This window comes from Verruconis gallopava (assembly GCF_000836295.1).
Source record: "Verruconis gallopava strain CBS 43764 unplaced genomic scaffold supercont1.33, whole genome shotgun sequence".
Classification (NCBI taxonomy): Eukaryota; Fungi; Ascomycota; class Dothideomycetes; order Venturiales; family Sympoventuriaceae; genus Verruconis; species Verruconis gallopava.
In genome coordinates this window covers 156,208-175,978 of record NW_015622169.1, presented here as the reverse complement: position 1 = coordinate 175,978, position 19,771 = coordinate 156,208, and the positions used below count along the sequence as shown (strand labels likewise).

Below are 19,771 nucleotides of genomic sequence, written 5' to 3'. Positions count from 1 at the left end.
ACGTCCCGATCCAGTAGTCCGAAGCTGTGAAGGCAGACATCGGTGGGGAGGATATCCTCGCTCAGAGCTTGATCCACCATGGCGGACGCGAGGGCTTTTGCGTCTATGATCAGACTCCTGGAGGTGCTGGATGCTTGTCCATGCCGGGGTTGCCGCTCGGGGACTGTCCATCCATGGAAAGTAAAGCGCTGGCTCGAACAATCCTCAAAATTGGTAGATGAGAAAGTTGAGCGAGGCGGCAGGAGGAGACACGTGAGCTACGGCGCAGCAAGAGCAGGATCAAGGTCCCGACAGAGGCGTTGGATGAGCGAGCGGCGCGGGAAAGAGAAGTGCGTGGTGGCGGACGAACTCCAGTGCAGCAAAGTTAACGTATTTGTGCTTGTGCTTGCGTGCCTGCGCTTGCTTGTATTCGACCAAAAGTTTCGCCTCTCTCATGGCTCCGCCGGCAGGTGCAGCCCTCGCACGGGCCCCACTCTTGCAGGTCCTCTTGCCATTTCCCACCACCGGCCATCTCCAAAGCACCTTCGTCACGACCGTCAAGCCCCCCTCTTCTACCTCACGCCCCTCCGTGTTGGCTCAGCGACGGCCTGATAACGTGTTGGCACTCTCGACTTTCCTTCAGCCCTTTCTCCCGCAGTGGGGTGGCTTTCCGTGCCGTTCGGACCTCTCCCTTTGGCTTTCTGCGGCAACACTGCACTCGCCCACACTCTCCAACGTCCACACGCATCTGGCTTCCTAGGGGCTTCCGAAGAGGAGGAAAACACTGTGTTCGCTTTACCTTGGCAACCGTCACGCCTGGGCTGCAGATGACTGCTCCGATTTGCGAGTTTTTCTGACCTCACGCGCACCTGTTGTGTGTACCTCGCGTCTCCCGCAAGCACCCTAGGGGCCCAAACCTACATAAGTGCATACACGAATCATGGAAGTTGCTGGTGTTCGTAACGGTTATGCTGCTTACTCACCGGCGTCATCGCTTTCTGCTACGCTCGTACCTCCCTCACCTGAAACCGATCACCCGTCCACAATGACATCCACGGGTGCTCTCATTGAATCTCGACGTAGCTCAACTGTTCCACAGTATGCAGCTCTAGGTCAGCTCAAATATGCTCCAGCTACTCAGACTACCGTCGTGACGACCACGACGACTACCACCACATCGTTTCCACCCCTGCTCCTCAAGGCGCCACGCCATCTTCACGACAGAGATCCGAAACAGTATCCTCTTGCCGCATCTCCTACCCCTGAATCAATAAAGAACTTCACCTTTGATATCGGCGGCAGGCCAGTGTGCTTCTCCGAGACAAATGATCTCGAGGAGCCTCTTTATCAGGTAAATCACAGTCTTCGGCACACCAGCACATGATCATCAACATGGGTCAGCCTTAGAGCCGAGTGCTTCCCACCTTGATTCATACAAAACATGTAGTTTCACAATAGATTCTAGTCTGACTTTAGGTTTTCTGTAGTTCGAGCAACAGCGATCCAAACTCCGAAAGCACAGCGGCATCATTCGCTCCGTTACAGACTACGATACCGTATTCGAAACGCCACGAAAGGCATCTCAGACACGCGTGAGCTTTGAGAGTGTCCCGGGGCATCGAGCCCATGTCGATGGCGTTCATTCACGAAAACGTACGGCGCACGATCAAATATTGCTAGATGCTATTGAGAGAGCCTTAGATTCAAGTCCAAAACGTCAAAGAACAAACAAGTCCGCAGAGAGCGCGGCAGAGTCTCAACATCAAAATCTCTCGAGATCGAGGCTTTCGCAGACGTTCGACGACAAAGCGCTAGCCACGCCCGATTCTGGCTCTCATAGTCGGAGAATGTCGAAATGCAAGTCAAAGCTAAGGAAGATAGAGAAACCAAGCACATCGAAACAAGAGACTCGAGAGATAGATAATAGACCAAATTCCTCACAAGGAGATCGGCAAGACCAGATGGGATTGGGCCTCAGACAAACTGGCAGTTCTAGAGATGCCAGAGAAGATACTTTCCCTTCTGTAGTATCAGCAACTCCTCCCATTGTTGATGGTGATCTTGAGCTGGTGGGGCTGCAGGAAACGCCGACGGAGCAAGCATCACAGCATCGACCCACGCCAGTCGACACACTCGTTGCCCAAGACGCATCCCTGCCGAGTCCCAGCCTTTCACCTATCACAGCAGCAGCTACATTGGCCCATGCCCATGTTCTCCCTCCAATGCAACCGGAAGATGCAGACGACGGTGACGATGTGTCGAGCTTGGACATTGCACACAACGACAAGGGGCCCAACAGATACTTCAAGACGCACAAAAGTAGGACTCTTGAGCACTTGAAGACTGAAAGTTCCGACACTAGTGCTACCGAAGATGGCTCTAACCCACAACTACCTACACCTAGTCTCATGGACATTCCAACCATGCTCGACACCTTCGATGCCATGCCAACCGACCTTCAAACCTATGTCATCTACCAACTGCTTCGTCGCTGCAATAAGACTACCCTGCATACGGTAGCTGATGTAGTCAATCCAGCTCTGAAGTGTGACTTTTTGGCACTTCTTCCCCTCGAGCTCAGCATGAACATCATCCGCTATTTCGATGTCAAGACCATGTGCCGTGCGGCGCAAGTTTCAAAGAAGTGGCGACAGATAGTTGACTCTGATGAGACCGCATGGAAAGCGCTCTTAAAATCTGATGGCTTGGTTGTACCGAACGGCGAGATGGAGAGAGCTGTAAGAGAAGGCTGGGGCTGGCAGTACCCACAAAGGACGGATCTAGGCGAAGAGGATTTGAGCCAGAAGTGGGGTGCACGGTACGACGAGGAAGTGACATCCCCGTCATCGAGCAACGGCGCAGAAAGCGAACAAGCCACGTCACAAAGTGCGAGCCGTCCAAAGCGCAAGGCGGCGAGCAAGAGTTGCGGTCCAAGCAAGAAGCGAAAGACGAAGGTGGCTATGTCTTCGGCGACGAGGACAGTTGCTCCGTGGGTCAAATCTTTGGAGGATGCACAGGGTCCTATTGCGCAGGCAAACGCAGCAGCCATGGCCGTACCTAACCCAAATATCGGCTTGTCTAGCTTACGCAACCTTCACCTTTACAAGTCGATATATCGTCGCCACTATGCCATCAAGAAAGCCTGGATGGAAAAAGAGACACAACCGCATCACATTGCTTTCAGGGCCCACGGTCGACACGTTGTTACCTGCTTGCAGTTCGACAGTGACAAAATCATCACAGGTAGCGATGATACTCGCATACACATCTATGACACGAAGACAGGACGTGAAATCAAACAGCTTACCGGGCATGAAGGGGGTGTGTGGGCATTGCAATATGATGGAAATATACTCGTCTCCGGGTCAACAGATCGGTCTGTGCGCGTCTGGGACCTAGAGAAAGGCCGTTGCATCCAGCAGTTTCTTGGCCACACCTCGACTGTACGCTGCCTTGTCATCTTGAAGCCAACCAAGATCGGCGAAGATGAGCATGGCGAGCCCATCATGATGCCCAAGGAACCACTCATCATCACTGGGTCTCGTGACTCTAGTCTCCGCGTGTGGAAGCTACCTGGACTTAACGATCGATCTGTCATGCGGAGTGGACACCATGACCAAGATTCAATCAACCCGTACTTTATTCGCGCTTTGACTGGACATCACCACTCTGTGCGTGCCATTGCTGCGCATGGCGACACGCTGGTCAGCGGTAGCTACGACAGCACCGTCCGTGTCTGGCGGATCTCGACAGGCGATCTTCTGCATCGCCTGCAAGGACACACAGCCAAGGTGTACAGCGTTGTTTTAGACCACGAACGCAACCGGTGTATAAGTGGATCGATGGACAATACCGTACGCATCTGGTCTATCGAAACCGGCCAGCAGCTTTACCACCTGGACGGGCACACATCTCTCGTCGGTCTTCTCGACTTAGCACACGGCCGACTTGTTTCTGCCGCTGCAGATTCCACCCTTCGTATCTGGGATCCTGAGAACGGACACTGCAAGAACACGCTGTCCGCACACACAGGCGCGATTACATGCTTCCAGCACGATGACCAGAAAGTAATTTCCGGAAGTGATCGTACTCTTAAGCTTTGGAATGTCAAAACAGGCGAGTGCGTCAAGGACTTACTTACGGACTTGAGCGGCGTGTGGCAGGTAAAGTTCAATGAGCGGCGCTGTGTAGCTGCCGTGCAGCGGGACAACCTGACTTACATCGAGGTTTGTGCCGCCCTTCGTCTCTTCGCGGTTGTCAATCTTCTTTTCTAATCGTCCTTTGATATAGGTCCTTGATTTTGGTGCCGCACGCGACGGCGTTCCCGCAAGCCAACGGGGCGTCCGTATTGTGGTGGATCGCAACGGGCAAGAGGCTGTAGAAGTCGCCGAGTCTGATGATGCCGCTACGGCGATGTCCTAGTAAGCACTCGTCACCATACGGCAGCAAAGATTGTCGATGGTTTGGAAAGGCGCATTAAAACGTGACCGTACCTAAGAGCTTTCAGCGCAACCGGTTCTGCTATTTTTCTGCTTTATTTTTTTTGGTGGCGATGGGATATACCCCCCAATTAGCATGTTGACATTTGTTCGGGCGGGCATGGCTGCTGGTCATGTGTTTATCGACGAACTTGAGACGGTGCTCCCGCTGCATTACCATTTATGGAGCCGCTTCTTGGTGGCTATTGTTTCTCTGCAGCCAGCCAGAAGAGGCATGCCGGCAACACGAACGGAGGCACATGAATGTAGATCGGCGACACTTTTTTGTTTTTGTTACTGCATTTCTTAGACGACATTCCATTTATATAGGGACATGGGCGCTGGCTTGAGCAAGGGTTAAAGTTGTGGTGATTCTGACGTTACTTTCTCTTCACGTGTGTAATGAGCAGTCATCGATGACGAAAGAGCAAGACAACACATGGCAGCACATACACACGTTCATGACAGTTGGGCTTCGCGATACCCGAAAATGAAGTACACGATTTACACTGTTTTCCGAGCCGGCGTCGAGTGCAGTTTTCGTGCGCGCGGATCCGAGTTTCGGCTGGCCGAGTCCGCGCCGTTTGCAGCGTGGCGGGTGCGCGTCGGCAGTGAGTCCATGCGTCAACGTCCGCCTCAGCCAGGACGGCCGGAAACGGCGTTGTGTTGCGTGGGGGGACGCGGCAGCAGCGAGATGCTTGCTGCACCGGGAATCTGCGTAGGCCCTGCGACGACGCGCTGGCCACGGGCTGAAGGCCGGACGGGGCGTTGATCGTACAAGTCGCCGGTGTGGACGCAGGAACAGACAGCGCGAGGGAGCGCGAGAGCGCTGGACATGACCGACGCACGCCATTGGACGGCTGCGGGCGGCGAACAGGGCGACGGCGTCGGAGGAGCCAGCGCCAGCGCGTCTGCTGTGGATCGCCCGCATGTCGGGTGCTTGAACGCCGCTTGGCCCCAGACGCTTGGGAGCGGGCGTCCTTTCTTTCTTTTTCTTTCCTGGGCCTGGAGGCCGACAACGTCGTGTGTCAGGACGTGTGACGCGTACCCGTACACCTTTTTCTCTGCGCTCTGCGCGGCGATCCCTTGACCTCCACCGCACGGAACGCCAGCGTCGACACCGCATCGCCATTTTCTTTTCTCCCGTGTCGTCGACGCCATGAACTGACCTTGAGCGCCTTTGCTGTAGTCCCTGCGCGGCGCCCGCCCTGCCGCAGCTCGCCCAATAATCCACCGTTTTGCTCGTACGGCCACTTTCACAAGACTTATCACCCCAACGTTTGCGCAGCCGCACTGTTGACCCTTCGTCCGCACAAGCTCGGAGGGAGAAGGACATGACTGCCTCCACGACGCTTTTCACTCGTCTCCACGCTTCACAGGCAGAGCAGAGGGAAAGAAGAAGGTGCCGTTGCAGCTGCAACACCACGTGCTGAGCGGCCAACATGTTTGCGAAGTTGAGACCTGCACATCGCCGCGGCGGTTCTACGCCGACGTCGCCATCGCCGAACCAGATCCCCTCCGGCTTCCTTCCGCTGCCACCAGGATCAAGTCACGGTCCCGCGAGTCCCAATTCGATAGAGGACTTCCTGCACGGCTTCAAGTCTCCGGATTCGCTGGCCAGCACCGGAGCACCACCACCACAGCCCGTCTCTTCGGACTCGCCAATCTCGCCGATGCCGCCCTCGCTGCCTCCCATACCAAGAGTCGCGAGTGTATATGAAAAGCAAGATGGTGAGGAGACGTCACAGGGCCTCGGGTTGGGATTGCAGCAAACGGAGCTGCAGCGCGTGCAGACAACGGAGAGTCTTGACTCGCAAAGCTCTGGGAGCCCTATCTTGGGGGACCAGATGTTCAGCCCTGCCAGATTCGGCGGTCAGGAGCAGCAGGAATGGCGATCTGGAACAGCAAGTGAGAGTGGGCCGCAGTACAGACCGCAGCAGCAGCCGCAGGCGACGGCGCCACCACCACCACCACCACCACCACCACCAAGGAAAGACGTCACCAGCAAAGCGGAGTTCAGGAGTATCTTGCAGGGCAAGCACCTCCCTCCGCTGCCAAACAGCGCGAATGCTCCTCGAAAGCCTCACGAGGTCATTTCACCGCCTCCAGTGCCCCTCTCCGAGGATGCCCATCAAGTTTATGCGCGGACGCCTGCCACGGCACCTGGTAATCAGTCACGGCAGAGCTTGAACCCGAACACGACCAAAGTCAGCGATAAGATGGGAAAACCCAAGACCAGGCTGTTGAATCCCATGTCTCTTCTTCTCCGCCGACGCAATGGGCAAGTGCTCGACCATCTGTCGGAGGAATCGCTTGTCTCGCACCGCTCTGCTAATGTCATTTCTCCTTCGCTGCTTCCAGATGACTACGATCCCAGCATACGCGGTAAGGTCGTCCATGACTTCAGCGCGCCACGACCGCGACGGAACTTCACCAACCAGAATGTGCCGGAGGCAGCAGAAAGGGAGCGACGAGAGTCGGCTTCAAGAGAAGGACGAGATCCACAGTCGAGGAAGCTGAGCGACGACTTACGACAGCAACACACCCCCGTTTTTAAAGAGCATTTCGAAGACGACGTAGACCAGCAGAAAAAGGAATCGGCTATCCGCGCAGAGCACCTCGCGAACAAGGATTTTGTCAAGCGCAATTCCTTCCAGCCGCTCGACGAAACGGAGAATACAGCCGCGCTGCCTCCTTTTGCCCGTGTAGGCCAAAAGACAGTGTATAGACCCGAAGAAGCGGCGTTACCATCTCCTCCTCCCCCTCCAGTGCCTGCGAAAGATGGTGATGTGCAACTACCCACCCGGCAGACTCTGCCTCTATCGCCGCTCATGGAAGATCCCGTTGCTCAGCATGACTCAGACGCAACACCAAAGCGAACCAGTAACGTTAGTACCGTCCGCCAATCGACCCTGAAATCTCAACGTTCACCACCCTCCGCTCGCTCGAGTCGCATCTCGCGTGCCAGTTCTGGAACGGGCGGCGATTTCACACCTAACGGTCTTCCCGCGCACATGTTGTCGCGAGCATCCCGATTCAGCTTCCAATATGGGAACACGGACTCGGCAGCGCAAGAACGTATGCTTGAGGAGAAACACCGGGAGAAAGTGGCGAAGGCTCAAGCGGAGCGGAAGCACGAAAGCTACGATGGTGAGGACGATGACTACGACTACGACGACATGGACTTTGATGGCATGGAAGATGATGTGCCGATGAATGGAGAGGATTGGGACTATGGAGGAGGCGGGCTGGGCATCGGGAATATGACGCTGGAAGATATGAACGCCAACCAGGGGCTTAGCAACATGTCACTCGACGACTTCAATAGCGGCTACGACGACGAGGACTCTGCAGGTGATGGCGGTGGTCTGGGACATATGACGCTCGATGATATGCCTAGTACGACGGGTGGTGGTCTTGCACATATGACACTTGATAGCATGCAAGCCGCTGCTCCAAAGCAACCTGCATACAACCCATTACGTGACAATCCAGTCGGAGCCGCACAAAGCGGCGCCAATTACGATAGTGGAACAAATGGAGCAGACAAAGAATCAGTTGACACCGCCAACAACCCGTCGGCGGCTGAGACGTTGAACAAATCTGCGGAACCAAACACCACACAGCCTGCAAGTGAACTGCAGAAGGTCTCAAATGTGGACAGCTTCATCGAGCAAGACGACTTTTACTTCGACAATGGAGAGTTTGCAGACGAGCTTCTGAATGAGGTCAACGAAGACGCCCAAGCTTTCGATGAAAGCGTTTTTGACGATCCAAACCATCCATTGTACGACAGAAAGCAGCCAACGCAAGCACCCCCAATACCTAGAATGAGTTCCAAGAGGGTGCATAACACGATGCGAGGGCGAAAACCTCGGTCGCGACCTCCGTCCGAACCATTGCCGCAGCACCCTGATCCGGATGCTCCTCTTGACGTAGTCACCGCGTACCACAGTGCACTTGCTATGGCTGCGAACAAAGCGGCAGCTTCTGGCCGTTTCGATAGGGCAAACAGTGTCGACAGCAGCGATGGCTCGTCCCCAGTAACTTATCATGGCGGTCCTGTACAATTGGGCGCCGACAAGCAGTCGCCAAACAATTCGACGCATCCAGATCTGACACCAGATGTCGCAAGACTCAGTCAAGAGTCCTCGACTCTTTCTCCACCCACGGCACGCGCATCCGGAGGCGACGAATTCAACTCTTTAAGCAAGGCAGTCGGTTTCATGCTCCCAGGTGCGGGGACCTACGACGATCCCTTCTCTTCAGACTTTGACTACTCGGACTACGACTCCACTTTTGAAGATGACCCGATGATTGCAGCTGCAAATGCCGAAGCGCTTGAAAACGACGTTGAAGGCTTGTACGGGTCCGAGTTCGGATTCTACGCAAGGCCCGGTGCGTCCGACAATGGAGATGGTAGTGCAGACTGCATCTACGGTGGTTACTTCGGGCCCAAGAACTGGGGTGAGGTGAAGAGGCAGAGATCTACAAGAGAGCCGAATCTCACACCCATAACCGAGCGCTCGGAATACTCCACGCGCAACTCGTTCGTCGGCATTGGATTTGCGGAGCACGAGCGCGGGGCTCCCAGCCCGGGACTTGCTGCTCTCGCGAGGATGAGTCCTGGGTGGGAAGGCGATATAAATATGGAGACGCTCATGAAGCTCCGTCGTGGAGCTTGGGGTGGTAGCCAAGCCAGCAATGTGGACAAAAGCAGTCCCCGTACAGGAAATAGCCCAATGAGCTCGAGTCCTGTTGCGGTGAAGAGTGGCGAAGGCGTCAGACCTCAGCAGACACCGCAGTGGAGCAGCCCTATTAGTCGGCAGATGATGATGCACGAGGAGGAAGACCCAGACGCGGATGACGAATATGACGAAAATATGCTTGAAGAGGCTAATTGCGACGAGGACGAGTACGAAGGCGACGAAGAGCAGTCATGGCAGCAAAACGCCGGAGGCGAAAACACGAGCCCCGAAGACGAAACTCCACCTTCCGGAAGCCCCACGATCCAGGCTGGGATGTTGTCTACACAGCCGGCTCAACGCCCCTCATCCCTCTCCCCTGTAAGGCTTGACCAATGCTTTAACGTTTTCGGTGCCAATGATGATGCCTCGCAGCGGCAAACTGGACAGCTCAGTCTTCAGAACGGGGGAGCAACCATTTCCATACCCGTCGCGACGGCCACGAGCTCGAACTCGCAACGCAGCTCAGGCTCCCTCGCTCTCACAAACTCTCCCATCAGTCCTACCGTAGCTGAAAACAAGCGCGGGCATACGCGCTCCGGTAGCGATAGCGTTGCGTACGTACGCGAGAGAGACGAGGAAAACGGGGAGTTCCGGTGGGTGCTCGAACGGAGGCGAACGGGTGAGGATGGCGGCGAGGTTCTCGTTGAAAGGACCACGGTCGAAGGGGGAAGAATTTAGACTTCAATCATGTTGAAGTCTACGCATATCACCAGAGCTGAAGGTGGCACGTCGTTCATGTCCTGTATTACTGAAAAGATTGGATTTCTGAGATACCTGCGCCGTCACGCACAAGACGAGACGCACCCATTGTTTTTTTTTTTCTCTTTTTTGGTAATGGAGCTGCACAGCACCCGATTTCTGTATTGCTCTTTTCTTTTCCCCTGGGGAGGCGTTGCTTCGGTTTTGGTGGTAGCATTTGCATTGTTTCGACTTTTGGAACGGCCAAAAAAAAGTTTTAAAGGATTCTAGAGATTTGCAAAACCTATTGTATCTACATGTATGCCTGCGTAGAGATTAATGTGATAAAAAAAAGACCCCCCATCATCAAGACATTTTTTTTTGGGTCGCTTTCCCACCCAGTTCCCTTAATTTCTCTTCTTCCTCTTCGCTGGATTTTTTTTTCTTCATGGTAGGTCGCATACGCCATGAGACTGCTGACCTTTTCAACGATTCGAAACAGCCATCCGGTCTTTGCGAAGCTCAAAACCTGCACACGCCCATTCCTGCCGAACGCCGTCGTGCCGGAAGTGTGCAAAGGAGAAAGCCTCTGACAAGATGAAAAGAGGAGAGGGGAAAAAAAAGAAAAAAAGCTACCTCGAGGCGGCCCCTCCTCTGTGCTCTCCGCACACGAATTTGTCTTGCCCACATCGCGGGAATGTACTGCCGCGCTCCCTCCTTTCGTCTCTTTCCCCGAGCCAGTACATCCGCTCCTCAGTCCGACGAAAGGCACGTTTGAGTTGAGGGATTTCATATCCGCGTCGAGCGGCGATACGTGGCTTTTTTGTTTCCTACTTTTTTGTCATTAAAAAAAAAAGAAAGAAATAGACCCAGCTCTACTTTCCCCTCTCTCCATCCCTCCCCCCCCAGGCCCCACGTTCGCTCACCACAGGGCCACATAAACCATGCCGTCCACGGGCACCACGCAGATCGTCACCTTCATTGCGAGAAACCCAAAGCTTACCCGGGAGGAGTTCTACAAGCACTGGGGCACGGTGCACGCGCCTTTGGTGGCACCGTGGGCGGAAAAGCACGGAATCATCTCGTACCGTCAGCAACACAGCGCCGGCAAGATGGTGCCCTACATGGACGACTCTGCGCCGAACGCGAACAGAGAGAACATCCCCAAGACGCCGCAGGAGTACGACGGCTTCGTCGTATGGGTACGCAGGATGTCCAGCCCGGGTGCGGGCCGTTTGGGAGCCTCCCAGCTTACTGTGAGACCAGGAAGTGCCGTCTCTTGAAAGCTTCCGGAACGCGTTCAAGGACCCGTACTATCTCGAGTTCATCGAGCCGGACGAGCACAACCTGATCGACAAGAACTCGTTCGCGGGCGGCATCGTCGCCACGTTTTCAAGCCCCATCTTCGAGGTCCTGAAGGACAACAGGAGCCGACTCAGCGGCGGCAACACGGACGAGTTCAGAAGGCGGTTCGACGAGTTCGAGGCAAGACAGAGGGGCTAAGACTGCGTCTGGTCGGCCTTGCGAGCCGCTCTGTTCGTGGCAAACTTAAGAGCCCTATGATCTAGTTATGCTTTTTCTATGCTATTTGAAGTACATTGATCCGACCTTGTTCAGCAAGCCCCCTTGATCCGCTCTGAAACGCTTCCTGTTGATCAAGGTAGCTGTACGCTTTGGGGATTGTGGAAGATGTCTTGAGGATCAATCGCCGCTTTGATCTGCTGAAGCCTTGGGTAGTTTGTGTTCCAGTATTGCAGCTGAGCATTTGGCAAGGCTGGATCCACGAATCCTGCATACGCCCCGAGATTGTGTCCTTGCATGCTGTTCGCGATTACGTCATGCATGCCTTGCACGAACGCTCTCGTAGTGTCTGATACTCTCAACAAGTTCACTGCATAGGCTTGCAAGTAGAAAATCGCATCTCGATGGCCATACGAGGTCGCGTCCTTGGCAACGTCGTTTGTTGCGCCGCCTTGAAGATCGAATATTGCGAACCACACCAAAGTTCCCTTGTCAACATCGTCCAAGTATTTTAGCCATGCGTCAATAGTAGTATCCGGCATGGTATCCCGTGCTGTGAATGCGAGCGATTTGCTGTAGAATGCTGTGGGAATTCCCCCTCCAAGTGTTAGAGCCAAGTCCTCTCCCCAATGAGATGCTTGGCCAAGCCAATCGTTGAAAACCAAAACACTGCTGTCCGAAGCGTCTGGAAATATGCTTGTCAAATTTAGCGCGTCAAATTCATCCTGCGAGCCAAAGAACGTTCCTTCCAGAATCATGCCGGCCTCGCTGAAGATGACTTGCGATGCTAGCCTTCTGTCGAGTGCGGGATCGGCAGCCATATTCTGCCAAAGTTTGAAGCGATCCGCGAAGCCAGAGAAGGGCCTTTGCGAGAACGTGTATGAGTATTGGACGGTTTGCGATGGGATAGCATGCGTGATCACTCTGAACTGTGTGATCACACCAAAACTCGCACCAGCGCCCTTAAGCGCCCAAAAGACGTCCGGATAATTGGTCGTCGACGCAGAGACAATGCTAGAATTGGCAAGGACTACGTCGACCTCGACGACATGATCGAGGGCTGCTCCCCACATTCTCGACATCGGTCCTAGCCCGCCTGCGATGGTGTGCAGTTAGGTTAACACGGCCGACGTGGACTACTGCTTCACCTTCACGTACCGATAGTAGCGTGTCCACCTATACCGACCTGCGGGCAGGTTCCGTGGGCCATAGCCCTCCCATATTTCTGCATCTCGTCCGTAAGGTCGCCAAGTAATGTGCCCGCGCCAACCGTTGCGATCCACGACTCCTGATCCACGTCGAACTGTTGGAAGTTCTTCAAATCCACAACTACGGTATCTGTGGTACCTCCACCACCGAGTCCAAAGTTCCCATAACTGTGGCCCCCACTTCGGGCTTGCACCTTCGCGTTATTGCTCCGCGCGCACGTAATGATGCTGGCAACTTCCTCATTCGTTGACGGATAAGTGATCGCAGCGGGACTTGGAGTGATGTCGAGGTTGTATGGCTTTACGTCTGTGATCTCCCAAAACGGCCCTGGGAATGCAACGTTACCACTTCCCACTGCTTGTGTCAAGCAGTTGGCTAGCGGAGTCGAAGGTGACTGACCCATGATTATGCGTGAGGAGGACAGAAAGAGTACTAGAGGTCTTGAAAAACGCGGGCAAGGGAGAGAAAAGAACCAGAAGCTAGCGAAGGACTTTGAGCAGGACATTCGTGAAAGACAAAGTTGAGCTGTTTGCTGAAAGGAATATGCCACATTCGACGACACAAATGGAAGCAAGAGAAGCTGGAAAGAAGTCGCGGCCGCGAAGGCCTTTGACACCTAATCTGGTCCATTGGCTGCTTGTTCGAGAGCTTCGACAGCCGTGTAGCTGGCGTTTCCTTTAGTCTGCATCTACATTCGACCTGTACCTATGACAAGTTGACCGTGCGGCCCTGAAAAGGGTTTGACAACGTTCGTTGTTGGCGGAACACGGACAAAATAGACTTCGTGTCACTGTACGGGTTTTAGACCCTGCGCCGCATGTTGCCGCCTCATAATGACAAGCATGATGTTCCTAAATGATGGCTTTCCAATAAGCCCTCGTCGTTCCATCTTCAATTTTAAAAAGGGTTATGAGGATGTTGCGTTTCGTACGTTGATTGGTTGGTCAAAAACGCGTAATCAAATCAGAACATTACACAGATCACGTGACTGAATACATGCTTGACATCAACCTCAACTCTTACTAGGCCTGTCTCGATGATATTCGGGGTTTTCTCATGACGAAATCAAAAACTTGAGCGTAGGTTTCGTATGCTATAGAAGTATAACGTGCCAAAGTGGGTATCACAAACAATGAACTTGCTCTCTCTGCTCTTAGCCCATGGCATCATCGATCCACAGCCAAGTTCTTGCCCGTAAACCTCCAAAACAAAAGAACACAACCCTTCCTGCGAAATTGTATAGACCCTCGATAGACCCGTTCTCTGAACTCTGTAGCCGAGGAGCCATCGCCACGGTCTGTCGCTGTTGCACTGTGTCTCGCCTAGAAGGTGCTTCCATGAGTCAATATGATCCTGAGAATTGTCGTCTTTCTACTCTTACGCTGATTACAAATTTAATTCCAATATCATATCGAATAGCCATGCAGAATAAGCAGCGGCAGCAAATGTATTCGCAGCCAATCTCCCACCAAAGAGCCACAAAGTCTAGTCTAACCTCTCACTTCTTGACCCCCAAAATATGCGCCGTTCAGGACCGTTGAGCGAATTGCAAGTAATGTTATAATACAAAGCAGCCAATTCCGTAGAAAATTCGTCATATCTTTCCCTCGCCTTTCAAACCTGAGTACAGAGCATAAGCAGCCAAAGTTTTCCCGTCTCTACAGCCTTCTTTCCATAGCTCGTTCAGCTTCACAATCTTCAACGTGATTTTCTCGCCTTCGTCCCTGAGTCCTGTCAATTTGCCCTGGAAATCCCGCAACTTCTCTCTTGCGATTCGCTTGCGGCATAGGAAAATAGGGATGAACTCATCGCAGCCTCCGGGACTAGGGTACACGGCATTTTGAAGAACTTCGCCGGGAGGACCAGGTGATAAATCCGCCGCAAGAGCAGTCAGATCTATCAACTCATCTTCATGGACCTCAAGGCCTGTCTCCTCTCTCAGCTCCTTGGCTGCGCCTCCGGAGAATGTACCGGCATTGTCCAGCATGCCCGCCGGGATTTCAGGAAAAGCTAATGAGCCGGCTGCAATACGCGGCTGTATAGTCAATATCGTGTATTGCTCCTCATCACTTGCTTCTGGCACATCATCCGGCTGAAGGATAACCTGTTATGTCTTAGCGTGAGTCATCGCCAAGCCTGAGGCAAATGAATGTATTCTCTTACCAGCATCGCAACACTTCCGCCGCGCAGGAATACAGCGCCTGGAAGGAACTCCCCTTCATCATTGGTGACGTTTGCTTTGAACTTGATGAAGCCAATCCTGTTGTGGCCGAACATGTCGACGGCCTGAATCTCGATGGATCTCAAGGCGTATGGCGCCTTGTTGAATGCATGGTTTTCACTATTTTGCGTTTTGAGGTTTGTCTGCAGACTGTTTAGCCACTGCTGAAATGGCTTATGGCTCAGTAGAGCCTCTTTCGATAGGCCGGCGCAAAGTATCACGCTGCATGGCGGTTCCGAATTTTCTAGCCTAAATGTTGTCATGGCTCGGACAGAAAGGCGCTGCGGCAGGCGGCAAAGATGTCGAAGATACTGTAGTGTATGTCCTAGTCTGAATGACGAAGCAGATCTCATGAGAAGATACAAGTATGAATATGGCGGACTGGTGCTTTCAAATGATGTCTTCTTAAGCGGCCTCCACCATATTGTTGTGTTAAATCGAGGCTGTGACCCCTCTAGACCCTCGTTCTCCATGCAAGGAACGTTAGCTTACCCATTGCGGAGTAAAAATACGCCCTAACTTTCCGCAGTTCCTAAGACAGACATCATCACCATAACCAGCCTTTCAACCTTGCTTTCCTCTTGTTATAAAAGATCTTGCGCTTGCTACGATGGCAAGCCGCATACCCCTTCTAACGTGATTTCGCACATTTTCTTTATTTTCACATTTAATTTACATCACTTCACTCGTTCACTATGGGCACCCTCACCGCCGACTGTCCTCGCCTTGCGGAACACTGCCCTCACAAGCTTCCTTCCTCGTGTAGGCTGACTTCGACGCCTAAATGTTGTGCGTGTGCGGACGAGAGGCCGCATTCCCTCACGTATCGCGTGTATATAGACGGAGTGGGTTTCGTACAGCGAGGCACAAGGTGGCAAAGCTACTGTTGGTTCTGCAAAACGTTTTGGGATACCAGAGTGGCTGCTGCAGGGCTATCGCCATCAGATACAAAAATACCGGAAGATCCAGATCAGACGGAATTTGTCGAAAGGTGGTTCGAGTTCCACCAAGGCTATCGTATTGTGGTGACGGAGGACGGCAGAGAAGAGAGAATTCCGCTGCAAGGCGAACCTTTGAAAGATGCGGATCCGGGCTGTTTGCCAAGGACAATGGAGGAGTTGCAATCGGGAAGAAGAAACATCTTGCAAAGCGACATTAGGCGGAGAGAACAAGTCGCTACTATAGCAGATTCAACACCACACGTGACGTTAGAGAATGCCCTGGATCAACTGATCGAAGAAGCCAACGAGGACGAAGAAGAAGCTTCGCTACCATCAGGCAGCCCGATTGCGTCTCAATCAGTAGGCTCTCGGTCCCATACAAATGAAACTAGCAGCGGCCACGCTTCTCGAACTGCTCAACAGGGACGATCGCGGCTAGATGAAGCGTATGCAGAAGCTGAGGCTGCTGTTGAAGCTGCACAAAGAGTCCGTGATCGTGCACATGCAAGGCTCAACAATGCCGATGCGGAATTGGCTGCCGTTAGAGAGCGATTGCGCCGCATCAGGCGTCAACAGATCACTGCCGGCAACTTTGCCCGGGTGTTTGGTACACGAGAAGACGTGCAGAGCGACGACTACGTATCACCAATCACAAGCATGTTCATTCGCCAAGCGCAATGGGGTCGGCAGATGGCGGAGAGACAACGTGCACTCAGAGAACAACAAGACGCACCGCGCAGCTTCGAAGATTCACAGCGACAACAACAGCGTGATGATACTGCTGCACCTCCTAACGACCCGCAGCCATCTCAGACTACGGTTTCTGATGTTCAGGAGACTCCAAGGCGCGGTCAATACATTGGCGACTCACATACCTTCGTGCAGTCCTCGCAATCAGCTGCGCTATCGAATACGAATCAACAAGCTAATCTTACGCAACCCACTCGAGAAAACGCCTCTGATGCAGCATGGGATGACTACCTAAGCCGCTTCGCTGATTACATGTCTCCTGAGGAACTTGTAGAACTTCGCATCCAGCTCTCAACCACTTTCTCTTCGCCTGCGGATGCGATTCGCATTGCAAGCTTTAGACCACCAGCTCTCCAGCCGGAAGCCCCGATCTTTGTCGGCTTAGATGGGGACGGAAGACCAGAGCCCAAAACTGAAGATTCGATGCGTTTCAAGTTGGAATGCAAGATCTGTCTTCAGCAAGTTGCTGATACAGCGTGTCTACCGTGCGGGCATTTAAGCATGTGTGAATGGTGTGCTGACCAGTGGGTGCCGACGAAGGAGCATGACAAGACGAGGCCACGGGACAAAGGAGTCAGATGCCCGTGCTGCAGAGCGAAAGTCAAGAGCCGAGTTAAGATCTATGTTGGATGAATGTGAAATGCTGATATACCCAAGTTCTGAGTCATTCTAATAAAGACGAATAGAATAGAGCCAATGGACACATTGTTGATAAGAGCGCCACACGCCTTTTGATGTTTCGCAGAAGCATGACCAAAACATGCATGAGAGCGGAGAGGATTCATTATGGGTTCATCCCATAGTTGCTACCCTGAATCTGGCCTTGGTCAGTTTACTCAAAGATATGAGGCCGACATTTACGCGGTGTCCCGGCTGGGCGACATTGGTAGTCTCGCCTGATTTTTGACTCATCGAAAGCTCCGCCCATCTGATTCAAACATACTACCCATTCCATTATATAATTAACAGAGAATAGAGGCACTGCTCACTTAAACCATAATGGAAATGGGTCAAAGCAATTCATTGTTGCGCCGTAGGCGTGCTTCCTTTTCTCCACAGAACATCTCGCCCACAAGCAGAACACCGTCACCACAGGCGCCGCAGCTACAGGTGCCGCGGGCACCGAAGAGTTCCCAAGCGTGCACAGGACGGCATACGCCGCCTGAGGTTCACAAGCCAGGTTTCGCGGACCTTCCGAATGAAATTCTGGACCGCATTTTCAGCTTCCTGCAGCGACACGAGCTGAGCGCGTTCCTTTCGAATCGCGGCACGTACGGCGCCGCAATCCGAGCCATCTGGGGTCACGTCGACCTGAGCCTTCCGTTGAATGAGATCTACTCCGTCTGCTGCAAGAACGAGCTGTCCCGCAGGAAGGAGAGATTCGGCCACTGCGTCCGGGCAAGGGCGGATGAGAGACTTGAATACACATATCGTCTGACGATCTTCGTACGTCTAGCCATGAATCTCCATGCCAACATCAGTTCTGCCAGTACAAGAACTGGCTAGCATGCCACATGAACCTCTCTCTATCTCAACCAATGTCCGGAACTTACGCCGACCAAACGCTGATGAGACTGCATAGGCAGATCACAAAGACGATATACACGGTTTGATTCCTGACCTTCTGGGAACATGCACGAACTTGACGAAGTTAGAGGTGCTGACGTACGGCTCGGTGCATCCCAAAGCTCTGCTGACGTTGCCGTGTACGGTTCGATTCTTGACCACGGACCGGCCTGATTTGTTTCGCATGCCGCTACTAGGAGACGCTGGGCGACACCGCGCAACGAAGCCGCTGTACTCACGGCTGGACCACCTAGTTGTCAAGACGAACGTCTACCGCCCCTTCAAGGTCGAACATGTGGGGAGTGACAGCGTGTGGTGCAACGTCCGGCGCTTCCGCTGCGAAATGTTCAGCTCCGCGGACGGAATCGACTTCACCAACGAAAGGAGGGGCCTGCTGTCTCTGGAGGAGCTTGAAACTGGCTTGAGCATTCTGGCGGACGAGGCTACCTCTCGTAACACGTTGCGGAGTCTGGAGTTTGCCCCTGCGGGCTGTATTTCAAGGAACCAGCTTTCCCTCGTGAGTAACTTTTTTTTTGGATCCCTTCTTCTTCTTCTTCTTCTTCTTCTTCTTCTTCTTCTTCTTCTTCTTCTTCTTCAGATTTCAACTCTTCTTCGAGTACGTCTCGCTCACGTCAGTCACAGGCCCACAGTGCAGTTGCTCATCGTGCAGCCAAGATCCAAAGTTTGCTGCTTCGGTTTCCAGCCCTTCAAGTCGTGCTTATTCCGCAGGAGCTGCTTCTCAAATGTCTGGATGCCGTCGGTCCACGCTTGCCCATGACGTTCGAAGTCAGCGTCAAGCTGTGCGACCTCGTTTGCCACCCCAGGCACGTGAAGGGAGTCAACAGGCTGCTTGGGCTCAAGGCATTCCTCGACATGCTGCCGGGGATCCAAGACTGCCGCCGGATCAGGGTCGTGCTTGACGTCGACGCGGAGGACTTGTCGCCGCGGAAGCACCGTCGCATGCATGGCTACGGCGGCGACTGGATACGCTGGATCGAGGACCGACTCTCGGAAATGGGCGCCCACCTCGTGAGGCGGACGCTCGACGCTGCGCCTTTCGTGGGCCAAAGGCGGTTCTTTCACACGCGCGGCGTGAAGCTCGCCGAGTCCACCGACGTGGTGACACAATGGCTGCGGCGCTCTTCGCGACAGAGCCAGGCCGTAGACGGCCGTACGGAGAGGTGGGAATCCGACCTTGGCGAGGACGTATTGAGCGCGTTCTTCGATCTCGCTTGACGCTGGCCGATGCCACCTGGGGAACGCCTTGCAGACGTCCATGTACCACTACAGCCTCGAAATTGGCCAGCGTCTTTCTCTTTTACCGCGAAGGAAAGAAAGAAAGAGGAGGTGCTTACTTGGGCAAGATGATATATCTTACTTTTGCCTCTCTACTGGAGACTAGCCAGTTCACTTGGCACTACTCATGCACACAGGAGACTTACAACCAGGATTGCTGGAAGCGATGAACGAATGGTCATGCTGTTTCTATATGTTTATAGCTAAGCAGAGACGGCGTTCCAGCCAAGAATATCAATGTGAAGGAGTCCCCCGTTGAGAAAGAGATCTATGGCGTGGTATGACGCATGATCGACAAAAGGATCAAAACATGACGTATTGTGTGACTTGCTCGAGATGTCGTATGTGCCTTCTTGTGCTTTCAGAACGCGGTGCCAGAAAGGG

General features: G+C 53.4%; 7 protein-coding genes across 7 annotated transcripts; 5 read left to right on the top strand and 2 right to left on the bottom strand.

Moving 5' to 3' along the window:
- The first annotated feature begins 525 nt into the window (after positions 1–525).
- On the top strand, positions 526–4,969 carry PV09_07849 (uncharacterized protein). Its single transcript, XM_016361671.1, has 3 exons — positions 526–1,330; positions 1,467–4,205; positions 4,270–4,969. The coding sequence occupies exons 1-3, from the start codon at positions 920–922 to the stop codon at positions 4,399–4,401; spliced, it is 3,282 nt and encodes a 1,093-aa protein (XP_016210531.1). The 5' UTR covers positions 526–919; the 3' UTR covers positions 4,402–4,969.
- Positions 4,970–5,437: 468 nt separating this feature from the next.
- Positions 5,438–10,254, top strand: PV09_07848 (uncharacterized protein). Its single transcript, XM_016361670.1, has one exon. The coding sequence runs from the start codon at positions 5,900–5,902 to the stop codon at positions 9,881–9,883; it is 3,984 nt and encodes a 1,327-aa protein (XP_016210530.1). The 5' UTR covers positions 5,438–5,899; the 3' UTR covers positions 9,884–10,254.
- A 215-nt stretch (positions 10,255–10,469) lies between these two features.
- PV09_07847 (uncharacterized protein) lies at positions 10,470–11,785 on the top strand. Its single transcript, XM_016361669.1, has 2 exons — positions 10,470–11,085; positions 11,150–11,785. Exons 1-2 carry the CDS (start codon positions 10,828–10,830, stop codon positions 11,384–11,386), a joined length of 495 nt encoding a protein of 164 aa, XP_016210529.1. The 5' UTR covers positions 10,470–10,827; the 3' UTR covers positions 11,387–11,785.
- Positions 11,441–13,511, bottom strand: PV09_07846 (uncharacterized protein). Its single transcript, XM_016361668.1, has 2 exons — positions 12,563–13,511; positions 11,441–12,500 (listed from the first exon to the last, which is right to left on the bottom strand). The coding sequence occupies exons 1-2, from the start codon at positions 13,116–13,118 to the stop codon at positions 11,539–11,541; spliced, it is 1,518 nt and encodes a 505-aa protein (XP_016210528.1). The 5' UTR covers positions 13,119–13,511; the 3' UTR covers positions 11,441–11,538.
- A 454-nt stretch (positions 13,512–13,965) lies between these two features.
- On the bottom strand, positions 13,966–15,257 carry PV09_07845 (uncharacterized protein). Its single transcript, XM_016361667.1, has 2 exons — positions 14,777–15,257; positions 13,966–14,717 (listed from the first exon to the last, which is right to left on the bottom strand). The coding sequence occupies exons 1-2, from the start codon at positions 15,185–15,187 to the stop codon at positions 14,208–14,210; spliced, it is 921 nt and encodes a 306-aa protein (XP_016210527.1). The 5' UTR covers positions 15,188–15,257; the 3' UTR covers positions 13,966–14,207.
- Positions 15,258–15,529: 272 nt separating this feature from the next.
- Positions 15,530–17,158, top strand: PV09_07844 (uncharacterized protein; the record flags this gene model as incomplete). The annotated part of the gene is made up of 1 exon (XM_016361666.1): positions 15,530–17,158. One exon carries the CDS (start codon positions 15,530–15,532, stop codon positions 17,156–17,158), a length of 1,629 nt encoding a protein of 542 aa, XP_016210526.1.
- A 366-nt stretch (positions 17,159–17,524) lies between these two features.
- PV09_07843 (uncharacterized protein) lies at positions 17,525–19,759 on the top strand (the record flags this gene model as incomplete). The annotated part of the gene is made up of 3 exons (XM_016361665.1): positions 17,525–17,971; positions 18,108–18,608; positions 18,734–19,759. The coding sequence occupies 3 exons, from the start codon at positions 17,525–17,527 to the stop codon at positions 19,325–19,327; spliced, it is 1,542 nt and encodes a 513-aa protein (XP_016210525.1). The 3' UTR covers positions 19,328–19,759.
- Between the last annotated feature and the right edge of the window lie 12 nt (positions 19,760–19,771).